Below are 13349 nucleotides of genomic sequence, written 5' to 3'. Positions count from 1 at the left end.
ACTGTGAAGCAATAAATGGAAGATAATTCTGTGTCTCTCCTCCTCCCTTTGTAAGTCTATGTTTCAAATAAAAACAAACCTAAATACACAAATAAAAATCATTACTTTTCAAAATAAGTATTTCAAAATAACTATTAGCAGTTCCTTAGTTAAACATTTTTAGAGGGAGAAAATAAGTCACTATTCAAAAACTAAGTATTATCACAAAGCATTTGATGGACTGAGCCCTGGAGAATAACTATAGAATTTTAATTTAAAAAATCATATAGATCATCCATCTTATTCATAAATCATTCTAATTCATTAACAAAAAGTAGCCATTAAAATGTGACTCCTTACAATTTTCATGGAGTGGTCATTGTTCTGTTTTTCTGTATTATACAGGAAACGTGTCATCTTCTTTCACATAACTGACAAATAATTGTACCATTACTGCTAAGTTCTCTCTTTATTAATCAATAATCAAGATACTAATGCCTAATATCATCCTTCATATGAAATTATTTTTAATTATCTCATTTCCTCAAGGTGAGCTCACTTTTTTAATGTAATGATTAAACAAGGTCAAGAATTTTTTTGGCATTTTTAAAACTTTATTTTCTTATTTTATGATACAGCTCTACAAGCTCTGAGATTTCCTTTTCCCTTTCCCCTATATTATTATAATAGCATAGTCCTTCACAAGCAGCAGCAAGTCCATCATTCTGCTACCTAAGTATATCTTGACACTGCAGGCACAAACAATGGAACAGAGTCCAGCATGCTTTATTAAGATATATTTAACAGTTTCATTGGGAGTCCATCTTTGATTTGGAAGTAGAGACATGTACTGAAATGTAACTACACATCTGGATATGAGTCTCTACTACACAATTACTATGCATCCCTTTAAATGAAAAACCATAAAACAAAAAAAAATTTAAAAATAGAAAATGTATAACATGAAGTTAAATAGCATGCTACTGGATGACCAATGTGTTGATGAAGCAACAAAAGAAAATCAAAAACCTTGAAAGAAAAATGATGCTACTATATGACCTATGTATCACTAAACAAGTTAGTAAGAACAAAACAATTTTGAAGAAATTAAAATAAAAGCAAAAATAGCAAAACAATGACTAGCAAAAACTGTACTGAAAGGAAAACTTATAACATCAGGTGCTTAAAAAATTTAAGTTTCTAAAGTGAATGCTGTAATAGTGCATCACAAAAACTTATTTAGAAAAAGAAATTATATAAAATCATAGCAATAATAAGTCAACTTGAAACTAAAAAACTATAAATTGTAACAAGAAAGAGCAATTTTTCAAGAAGATGAACAAAACAACTTTTTGACTAGCAAAAAAGAAAAAAGAAAAAATCAAGTAAAATTAAAGAGGAAAAAGAAAGACATTTCTTTCAACAATGGGGGAAAAAATGAAACTGCTGGATGAGAATCTGAATCAAGCTAAGAAAGGTATTCAGAAATTAACTGACACTGTTACAAGCCCAAATAAGAGAGTTACAGGTGTTCCAGAAGGCACAGAAAGAGAAGCTCGATTTAAAAATGTATTCAATGAATTAGTAAAGGAAAACATCCCTAACTTTGAGAAAAAAATTGGGAAACAAAATACAGGAGGGAAATAGAACTCCCAATAGAGTTGACCAAAAATGTTCTTTGACATGACACATGGTAACTAAGCACGTAAAGATCCTCAAATGTGCAAGTAAAAAACTCAATTGATATATAGAGGAACTTCAATAAGATAAATTGCTGACATCTCAGTGGACACTATACAGGCCAGAAGAGAATAGAGTGACATATTCCAGATTCTAAAAGGAAAGAAATTGTCAGCTGAAAATAACATACCCAAAAAAGCTTTCCTTTGTCTTTAAAAATGAAAGAAAATTCTTTCACAGAAAAAAATGCTCAAAGAATTTGCCTCTCCCAGAACTGCCACACAAATGATACTTAAAAACATATTCTCTTGACAGAAAAGGAATAGCACCTACCAAAACCAAAGGTAAACATGAATAACATCCCAATAAAACAACAAAAGAAGACTAAATCAGTGAAATCAATGAATAACCTATTGCTAAAATGCAAGTACCAAAATACTATCTGTCAATATCAACCTGGAGTATAAATGGTCTAAACTCATCAAGTAAGGGTCACAGACTAGCGGACTGGATCAAAAAACAAAACCCATCTATCTGTTGCCACAGGAGACACCAACAAAAAATATGCAGAAACTGAAAGTGAAAGGATGGAAAAAGGTATTCCAGGCTAATGGAAAAGGAAAACAAGCTGGTATGGCTATTTTTGTATCAGATAATGTGAACTTTGATGAGAAAAGTATTAAAAGAGCTGAAGAAGGACACCACATAATCAAAGCACCTGTTCAGCAAGATGAGATCACCTTGTAAGGTCAAAAAATGGACTATATTAAATGCTCTATATTAAACATTAAAAATGGTCTATATTAAATATCAACACACTCCACCCCACAGACCAAATCCAGCTCACTGCCTGTGTTTATAGTTTTATTATAACACAGTCATATCTATTCTCTATTGTATGCCTGTTCTGCACTGCAACGGCAGTTAAATAGCTGCAGCAAAGACCATATGACTACATGATTTTACACATTATCACTCCCTACTCTAGATATGCCATGTTACAACAGAACTTCTACCATGTTGCAAAGGTTTTAAAGTACTATTTAACACAATAGGTTGAATATTTCGAATACAGCTACTTCAAGAAAATTGTTTATTTTCAATGTAAATGTACAGTTACATAGGGAAAAGTAGAGACAAAGGGGTTCAGTCCCCAAAAAGGCTGCAATGGCCAGGGCTGGGCTGGTCTGAAGCCAGCCCAGGAGTGAGGCACCTCCTTCTGAGTCCCCTGCATTGGTATAGGGGTCCCAGGATCTGGCCCAGCCCCTGATGCTTTCCCAGGCCCTAAGCAGGGAGATGGATTTCAGTGGAACATCTGGGATAGGAACTGGAACCCATATGGGATGCTGGCACAACAGGCACAGGTTTAGCCTGAAACAGCACCACACCAGCTCCAAAAGCTACATTTTGTAAATTACTACCATATTGCACATTGTAGCTCTAAAAGTATAGCACAACAATTAATTCTTTTAGTTATAACTGGCTTAATTTCTCAATCATTTCTGCTGTTCTCCAGCCCTGCATGTATTTATGAACTCATGTTTTGCCTTGTTTATTGAAGTGTAAGGTCACAATAATTCTATTAATGGCTTGAAAATAAAAAGTATCATCACTATTGTATCATTAACTAGAAAAACTACTAATCATAATTAAAGAGTTTAAATTTAGGGACTGGTGCTGTGGCATAGGCTTTAATCTTCCACCTGCAGTGCCAACATCCTAAACGAGTAATGGTTCAAATCCTAGCTATTTCACTTCCTATCCAGGTTCCTGAGAATATACTTGGGAAATCACAGGAAGATGGCTCAAGTCCTTAAGCCCCTGCATGATGTAAAGACCTAGAAGAATTCTCTTGCTCCTACCTTTCGACACTTTTGGACACTGGCTTTCGGTGTGTCACTACAGCTTCACAAGTACAGACCAACTCTCCCACTGGAACTACTTTAAACTCTGGATATATATAGTTGGGCATTGCTTAATTACAATGATTATGTCCAAAAAGGGAGTCATTAGATGATTTGATCATTGTGTAAATATGACAAAGTTTACATACACAAAAGTAGACAGTACAGTCTACTACACTCTAGGCTACTACTAGCAGTGCACAAACAGAAAGATGTTTTAAAATCTAACTTCAAAATATCTGCAAAAAAAAAATAAATGAAATGCTTAGGTATAAATCTAATACTATGCACAGTATCTGTATGTTAAAAACTATAAACTAACCAGAAACTCTGTTCATGTATTAGAAGATTCAATAGAATAATGATACATAATTTCAGTTCAACTGGCATTCCACAATGCCAATAAAAATGAGGCAACAGTTCTTAAAAATAAACAAATTAACTATAAAATGTAAATTTTTTTTAAATTGAAAGGCAGCAAAATAGAGACAGATCCAATCACTGGCTCCCCAAGTATCTGCAACATTAGGATTAACAAAAGCTGAAGCAGCAGACAGGAACTCAATTTGGCTTTCCCACAGAGATGGCAGGAACCTCATCAGTAAGTCATCACCTGCTGTATCAGAAGGCAGCAGAAGCAGAGCCAAGACTTGAACCGAAGCACTCAGATATGTTATGTAAGCATCTCAAGTGGCATTTTAACCACTACATCAAACACCCACCACTAATTCTAAAATTTAAATGCAAAAATACAGGGAATACTATATCTAAAGTAATTTTTGAAATTAATAATAAAGCTGAAGAAATCACATCAGCCAAATTATAAGGCTTGCCATTCAAGCTACATTAATCAATACTCTACAGTAAGGCAAATGAATATGCAAATGTATCAAGGAAACAGAAGAAAGTACAGAAGAGGACCCATATATATAATTATTTTTCTCATTTCAGAGATGAACATCTGAGACACAGATATTAGGCAAATTTCTTCAGGTCATATACCTAGCAAGTAAAGAGCTGGATACCAATTATTCTGACTCTGAGGACAAAAATATTAACTATGTTTCACTGTTGCTCATACCTAAAAAAATTCCAAACCAGCCTTTTGTCATGTAAGAGTAACATATTTCCAAGTACTCTACAGCCAAAATTTGCCAACTTGTGCTCTATATGCTATAATCAACTAAAATATGATAAGGTATAATCCTACACATTCATTACACAGGATTCTACATGAACACAAAACTTAAGTATTGATTATATATTTGCGTATCTTTGTCAAAGTTGCATCTCTGTAATCCAAAGGAGTCAAAGAAGTCAAAGGCACAACTGTAACAAAATGGGAAAAATCTGAAGGGGGATGGGAGTTTGGGGCAGGGGGGAATCCTAACCTACACAAAATTGTACCTCACAATTCAAAATTCAAAATAAAAATATATTAAAAAAAAGAAATCGAAGGCACAACTTACAAAATTATCAGATTACAATTACCTGTATAACACACGTGGGTCCTTCAACCAGTTCTTTAAAACATGGAATTAAAAGATGTTTATTTTGATTTAAAAAATTGAAACCTATGAACAGTTTTATTCATAACATGCTTCTTTCATGAAGTGTGTGAAGCCCTAAAAACACATTTTTTCCTTAACACACATTCGATTTTACTTAAATATACTGGTGAGAAAAACCCAAAATAATACAAATATAGAACAAGACAATTAACAAGAACTCTGACGACATCCACTCCCTTTCGGATCTCCAACATGTGATAGAAGAAGGCCAGATCCTTTCTCGTAGGATCTAATGTCATCAGAACAGCATCTGGGAGCCCTGAGTGGTCCTCAGAGACACAAGAAAAGTAAACTTTCTTCAGAACTTGGATTAGGAGCTTTCTCTGGCCTTACTTAGTTCCAACTTTGGATCTGCACCCTCTCCTGCAATTGCCATCAGGGTCACTCCAGAGCACCCCCTCCAAAAAGTTAGATTAAACAGACAGAGACCAATAGGGAAAGCTTAGAAAAGACAGGAAACAGTCAGCTTGAACTCTCATATACCTTACTAGATAGGACGCAAAGATTAGTTACTCCTCACTAAGGTCTTGAAGATTTCTCTGCACATCCCTCCTAAAGCTGTTCTGTGCCTCAGTTGTTAACATATGCCTTGTTAAAGTTATAAACCTGTTTGGACTATCCTAAATTTGGCATAGTTCAGTAGAAATCACGCCTGAATACTTTAAGCTACTAAATATATAAATGAAAATAGACACGAGACAGCTAAACACTATGGCCATTTGGGGGTGCATAGCAGCTGGTTGTATATAAACTAAAATTGAAATGTCAATGAAGTAGTCACAGGATGTGGTTAAGAACTTGCATTTTCTAACATATTGATCACTCAATACCATGTCAATTAACTCCATGATGTTGTAAATTGTTGTTAATGTTATGTTATGGCTTTTCATTGGAGGGGATAATATTCTGCCAGTTCTACTTTCAGACCAGGGATGGTCTCCCAAGGAAACTGCTGAAATTATATGGACAATAAGACGCTGGACTCTATGCATGGTACATGCTCGCAATGAAGGAAGCATGACTGGATATGAACTGTATGTACTACTGCAACAATGTGGAGGAATCCAACGTGGGGGAGGGCATAGGGAGGGGTTTGGGGAATCCCAGAGCCTATGAAACTGTGTCATAAAATGAAATAAAAAAAAAAAAACTGGTACAGGTAAGAACATAGATTTACTTGAAATCAAATTTTTTTTCTTTTACACTTGGAAAAATAACATAACACACCTATAATGTGAGAGTCTAAGTTGGAAGATACAATATTATTTTAAAAAGTAATTGTTGTATATTAAAATAAAGGCAATGCACTTACCAAGATTTTTTTCAATTCTTCAAGTTCTACTTCTGTGTTATTTTTTAACATACTCATCTCTTCTAAAATAAGTAAAAATAATATAAATCTTTTAAAAGGTGGTTTAAAAGACTAGAGAACAAAGAAAAATAAATACACATAAATGGAGTAACAGAATTAGATCAACTCAACTAGAATACTGCAAAGCATAGAACTTAAAACCTAAGCAGGCAAAAAATAATAATACAACAAATGTATCAATATAGCTAATTCCACAGCCAAATACAATGAAAGTTTATAAAGCAAAATAACCAATGGATCTATTAAAACATATTTGGAATAAGCTCAGCATATGTCTTTATCTTCAAGTCATCAATGTCTAATGCCCTCTTTCTTAATCTTTACCCCAAATTTAAAGAGAACTGATCCTCCTTTCTCAGGTCAACCAGCCATTATATTTCGGAGAATATATATTCCCTCTTCCTCTGGGAATTTAGCTGCTACATTATCAATAAGCACTGGCTCTACAAAGAGGGAGCTTTCATTTCTTCTACTCTATCAAAATATCTGAATGTAAAACACAAATATCTAAACAATCTTCTGACTCTTATAAGCTATCATCAAATTTCTCACGAAGGAGCAAGGCCAAAAAAAAAAAATCTCGGCAAAAAATACTATACATAGCTTTAACTTATTTGATATGAAATGTATTTATTCTACATGAGCAATGAAAGCACACCTAATATCTAAATAGTTTCAACTGGGGCAATAAGGTAGTTCTTAAACTTTCAATAATGAGAGCCTAACACAATGACTCAGTAGCTACAACCTCATCTTGCAACCGCCAGGATCCCATAGGGCCACTGCTTCATGTCCTGGCTGCTCCACTTCCCATCTAGTTCCCTGTTTGTGGCCTAGAGAAGCAGTGGAGGATGGCCCAAAGCCTACCGCGCTGGGCCCAAAACCTTGGGACCCTGCATTCGTGTGGGAAACCCAGACAAGACTACTGGTTCCTGGCTTCGGATCAGCTCAACTCCAGGTGTTGTGGCCACTTGGGGAGAGACTCAGTGTATAGAAGATCTTTTTTCTCGTCTTTTCTCTGAAAATCACCTTTTCTATGAAAAATAAATATTTTTAGAATCTTTTTCAATAATGAATAATCACATTTTATTTATAAGAAAACATTCCCACAGAGATGCAAAGAATGAGCAAAGGTAGGCAAAACTGAAAACAAAAAGATTTTGCAGTTAATCCTGCCTGGTCCACATCAAATGCTAAGATACAGCAGGCTGTGTGTGAGTGGTGGATGGATGAAAAATTGCTTTACAACTGAGACTGATAAAAGCATGCACCGGAGTCCCACATGAGCACCAGTTCTAATCCCAGCAGCCCTGCTTCCCATCCAGCTCCCTGCCTATGGCCTGGGAATGCAATCCAGGATGATCCAAAGCCTTAGGACCCTGTACCCACATAGGAGACCTGGAGAAGGCTTTGAGCTCCTGGTTTCCAATTGACCCAGCTCCGACTATTGTGGCCGCTTGGGGGCGAATCAACAGATGGAAGATCTTCTCTGTATATCTGACTTTCTAATAAAAATTAATCTTTAAAAACAAAAAAAGTATACTTTATTCTATATAATACTCATTAAATATTTTTTTAAAAGGAGATACACACAGGGATTTGAAACACTAGTTCATGCTCTGAAGAGGAATTCAAAAATTGGATCAGAACTAGATTTACAATCATTCTAAATAAAAACAAAATTACTTTAATAGTACAGTTTCAATGATCAAGGGATAATGTATAGTGGAAAGCTAAACATTGCAGAGAAAGGAGCAAAACATGGTTCAAAAATTCAACAATATATTTTTAAATAACTAAAAATTAAAAGAATTCAATGAAATTAGAAAAAATTATGCTTTGTATCTTTGTAATTCTCCACACTTGTAGATAGAAAAATTTTAAATATGAGGCACAGGTTATCAGAATTAGCTAAGTAAATAGCTGCAACACAAATTCCCCTTCTTCTGACCATTAAAGTTATTTAAAATTAATAAATTCATATGATAACACAGGATCACATTTTGCAATATATGGTTTGTAATCCAACATAACTAAGCTGTGACATTATAAAACTTAATTACAATATATTCTTAATTATTAAGGCTTTTGAGTCCTAAACTAAGCAAAATACAAACACCTGTTACAGTCTTTATACTTCTAGGTCCCTACAGAATGCCTAATAAAATTTCATATTCTTTCTTAATTTAAACCTTAAGAAAGAGTAAATTGTATGTCTTAGAAAATTAAATAGTTACTAAATAATCACTTAGCAAAAGACAGAAGAAAACTCCTATTTTACTTTGATGGCAACTGTATTTTCGTAGCAAACTTATTTGCTAAAACTCACCTAGTTCCCTTGATTTCTTCTGAAGCTGCATGTTAACTGTTTTCAATTGGTCTTCACTTTTTTCCAAGCTTATAAAATATATAATTTTATATTTTAAAATGTGCTTTTAGTCAGTATTCATCTATTAAGTAAAACTGCTACAGTTTAGCAACTGATACATCTTAGCATAGATTTACCCCATTATTAAACATTCTTAGTACCTACTACCTGTAGTGTTACATTTTTAAACAAGAGCCTGGCCAGGTCCTGGGGCCCACCTACTAGGTGGGTGTTGGGTTCGTGAGCCCCAGGGGTGGGGGATCCAGCGGGACTTGGGTCACCTGGCCTGGATCCTGGAACTTCCCTGCAAGAACATGTCCTGCTAAATGAAAAAGGCAGAGCAGTGGACACAGTCCTGTTGTAAAAGAAGAATATGGCAGGTCATTTGGTTCTATAGCAAAAAGGAGAACAGAACAAACTGGACAACTACCCCAAATAATGACAGCAAAAAACCTCAGTGATTGTAGCCAATGGACACTGGGAGGGTGACATTATCCTTGGATCGATGAAAACAGCAGCATTTCATAACCATCCAAACCACTTGGACAGAACCCTTGGAATATGTACACATTGAGACTCTGGGTTGATATGAGGTGGTGGTTCCTTATTCCTAGATACTGAGAGGTGTGGAAAGTTGTGAGTGGTTTCCCCCTTTGTCTCTCCCCATCCCCCAGGAACAAGAAGAAATAGCAAATTTGGAAGCAATGAGTTCACCCAATTTTCCCTAAACCTCAATCCTTCCCACTCTGATCAACCATGTAATCATAAAAAATAAAATTTATTTTAAAAGAGTGTAACTATAATAAAGTGTGTCTTAATTACATCTACATAAAACCTTATAGTTATAATGAGGCTCTTAGTTGTTTTTAAAGATTTATTTACTTATTTGAAAGGCAAAGTTAGACTTTCTATCCTCTATTTCACTCCGCAAATGACTGCATCAATCACATCTAGTCTAGGCTAAAATCAGAAACCTAGAATACCATCCAGGTCTCTCATAGAGCAGCAGGGCCATCTTCTGCAGATTTCCCAGGTACATTAGCAGGGAGCTTGATTGGAAGTACAGCCGCTAACACTCAAATTAGGGCTCATATGTAACGCTAACATCAAAGCCCGCATAACCCACTGTGCCCCAATACTGGACCCTGTCTCTTAGCTACTAACAATAAAAATCTGCCTTAGGAACAACACACATGAAAACATATCATTTAACTTTCCTGGTTCCTCAACCTATAAAACTAAGGTAAAACTAACATGCAAATCTTTGCTAATTTACAATTTGAAAACTGCCCTGGGGCCTGTAACATGGCATTGTAACCTAAGTCTCAACCTGAGGTTCTGACATTCCATAAGGGTGCTGGTTCTCGAGCTGGCCTGTCCCACTTTCAATCCAGCTTCCTGCTTATGGCCTGGTAAAGAAGTGGAAGATGGCTCAAGTCCATAAGCTCCCAAATTCATTTGGGAGATCTGGAAGATGTTCCAGGTTTCTGATCAGCTCAGCTCCAACCATAGCAGCCATTTGAGGAGTAAACCAGCAGATACAAGGTACATTCCACTCTGTTTCTCTGTAATTCTGCCTTCAAAATAAATAAATAAATAACAAAAATAATAATAACAAAAAAAAATGTTAAATGGAAAAACCAAATTTAAACATAATCTTTAAAAAAAACTATCCAGGTAGGTCAATCAGTATATAAAATTAAGGGGGCTAGAAAATCTACCTCTTCTTCCTTTATCATGTATAAGCAATAGAGAAGGAATAACTGTTAGGCTCAGGCTATGACTTTAGAGAGAAACCTGCTATTCTTCACCCTATCAAATTTAATTAATTATAAGCTAATATGACAAAAATAATGACCTAAAGTTTCACAACACAGCTCTATATGAATATATCCTTAATATAAAGCAATGAAAAATAGAACATGTCTTTTACACAACATTTAGACAAACTACTATTTAGATTCAATGCATAATAATATTTCATTTTTTGTACAGTTAATATTCATTCATCTATTCATTTAATAAATATATAACAGTACCTACTTAATACCAGAAGCAACCTACCGATGTAAGTAAATCATCAAAAAATAAAGGAGGGTAAAGGCCCCAGGAACACAAACACAAACTTGGGAGTTATTTCTATGAAGATAGTAATGAACAGTTACATAAAATCACTGTACCAGCATTTATGAGCTTGTTTATATAGCTTAACTGACAGAATATGCACAAAAACTATCACAGAGAATATCTGCTTTTAAATCTTTTCCTAGAATGCTTGCCTACAAGCTTTTAAAATGTATTTCTTCTCCTGCTCCACACACATTTTTAAAAAAGAACTTGATTATTTATGTTGTTGGAATAATATATTAGATGACGATAGAAGAAAATGGTATTGAAGTATATTACTCTGAATTGTTTAATAGGAATAGTAAACATTTTACCTTTGCTGTTCTGTACTCAGCAATTCTTTCAAGTTATCCACAGTGCTATTAAGTTCAGCAACCACAAATGAATGAGCAGTTTTAGTCTTATTAAAATCTTCCATCTGAGCTTCTTTTTCTCCAGTGAGTTGATGTACTGCTTTTGTTGCTACCTGTAAATCTTCCTCTAAAGCTTTCTGAGCACTCTAGAAGAAGTATAAAACAAAAGCAATGAAATAAAGGCCTTAAAAAATAGTTGAACTCGTCCACTTCTGTAAGTTTACTGTCTGTCCCTCTTCCTTTACACACCTACCCATCACTGATCCTCCTCTCTCTGGAATGCCCACCCACCACTCAGCTTTACTCATTTTTTATATCCCATCTACAGTTTCAACTTCTCCATAAAATCTTCATAGTTAAACATGCCAATAGTGTTCTTTCAGTTCTTATAAACAAATAGCAATTTATTGCCTGCATCATTTTGTTGGTACCTAGACCTAAAATTTGCTAATATTTTAGTTCTACTTTTGATGTTCTTACCAAATGTACCTAATTAAACTAAAAACACTGTTTATACAGGAAATACGCCTTCTCTTCTTGAAGATCTGGGCTGTTGTTTAAATTAGAGAATTAGTATTCATTATATATTTGTTCACTGCTAGTGAAACTTATACACAAATTAGGTTCAAAATCGTACCACACTTGTTTGCAAAGACATTTTAATATCTTCTAGTTCTGATGCCAAATGATCCTGCTTCTCATTTGATTCTTTTAAGATTTTATCCTGTAACTCTGAAAAAATAAGTTACACATTAGTATTTACAAAAAAGAAACAAGAAATGTAATTGTTATTTGTAATAGTTACTATTTTATCCATGAAGTAACACTTTAAAGTGAAGAATTATGCAAATATCGATACACTAATATTAGTGATCATGACCTCAAAATTACTTCTAAGACTGTTACCTTCCGAGTCCTGCATGGTAGCCTAGCTGCTAAAGTAGTTGCCTTGTATGCCTAGGATCCCATATAGGTGAGGGTTCATGTCCTAGCTGCTCCACTTCCCATCCAGCTCCCCACTTGTGGCCTGGAAGAGCAGTCGAGGATGGCCCAAAGCCTTGGAACCCTATACCCATGTGGGAAACCTGGAAGAAGCTCCTGGAACCTGGTTCCAGATTTGCTCAGTTCTGGCCATTGCAGCCACTAGGAGAGTGAACCAGAAGACACATGAAAGATACTTCTCTCTGTCTCTCCCTCTCTCTCTGTATGTCTACCTTTCCAATAAAAATAAATATATTAAAAAATAAAAGACTGCTATCTCCCAAGAACTCAAAGATACATGTTTAAGAATTTCTAGTTCTACATCTTTTTAATAGCAAAACACGGGAAGCAATCTAAATATCAAAAGCTGAAATCAAATTATCGTGAAATATACATGAGATGGTATACCAAATAGCCACAGCAAATAATACAGATATTATTTATAGCTTATAATAAATTCCATAACTTATTAAATTTAATAATAAAATATTTTGTTTGGATCAGGCCAAAGTCAGAAGCCAGGAAAATCATCTGGTCTCCCACATGGGTGATAGGATCCCAAGCACTGCTTCCTGCTCTGCCAGGAACATTAACAAAAAATTGTACCAGAAGCAGAGCAACAAGGGATCCATCCTGCTCCTAGGAATATACCAAATAGAAATGAAATCTGCATATGAGAAGGGGATCTGTAATCCCATACTTGCAGCAGCACAATCCACAATGGCAAAGACATGGAAATAATCTAGATGTGCATCCAAAGAGTGATTAAAGAAACTGTGGTACATCTACTCCATGGAATATTATTCAGCTATTAAGAAGAATGAAATTATACTATTTACAACTGGATGGTCCCAACTAGAGACCATTATGCTCAGTGAAATGAGTCAATCACAAAAGAACAAATACCATATGTTCTCTCTTATATAAGGAAACCAATATGAAAGTGTAACTTCAATAATCTGATCCATACTTGTTTTTTATTGTTTTGCTTTGGCTCCATCCCATGTGTTTTGA

General features: G+C 34.9%; 1 protein-coding gene across 3 annotated transcripts in view; it reads right to left on the bottom strand.

The window, feature by feature from the left end:
* The window catches only part of SYCP1 (synaptonemal complex protein 1), an 83799-nt gene that overhangs the window by 38985 nt on the left and 31465 nt on the right, over nucleotides 1-13349 (bottom strand). For all 3 annotated transcript variants that reach the window (XM_040998534.1, XM_040998535.1, XM_040998536.1), the window contains exons 12-15: nucleotides 11992-12086; nucleotides 11316-11500; nucleotides 8836-8903; nucleotides 6447-6508 (exon numbers count right to left, since the gene is read on the bottom strand). In XM_040998534.1, the coding sequence (XP_040854468.1) occupies nucleotides 6447-6508; nucleotides 8836-8903; nucleotides 11316-11500; nucleotides 11992-12086 (410 nt within the window). The remainder of the gene's footprint in view (nucleotides 1-6446; nucleotides 6509-8835; nucleotides 8904-11315; nucleotides 11501-11991; nucleotides 12087-13349) is intronic.

This window comes from Ochotona curzoniae, unplaced genomic scaffold (assembly GCF_017591425.1).
Source record: "Ochotona curzoniae isolate NIBS_2020 unplaced genomic scaffold, NIBS_Ocur_1.0 scaffold_1037, whole genome shotgun sequence".
NCBI classification, from domain to species: domain Eukaryota; kingdom Metazoa; phylum Chordata; class Mammalia; order Lagomorpha; family Ochotonidae; genus Ochotona; species Ochotona curzoniae.
This window is presented reverse-complemented; position numbering and strand designations above follow the sequence as displayed.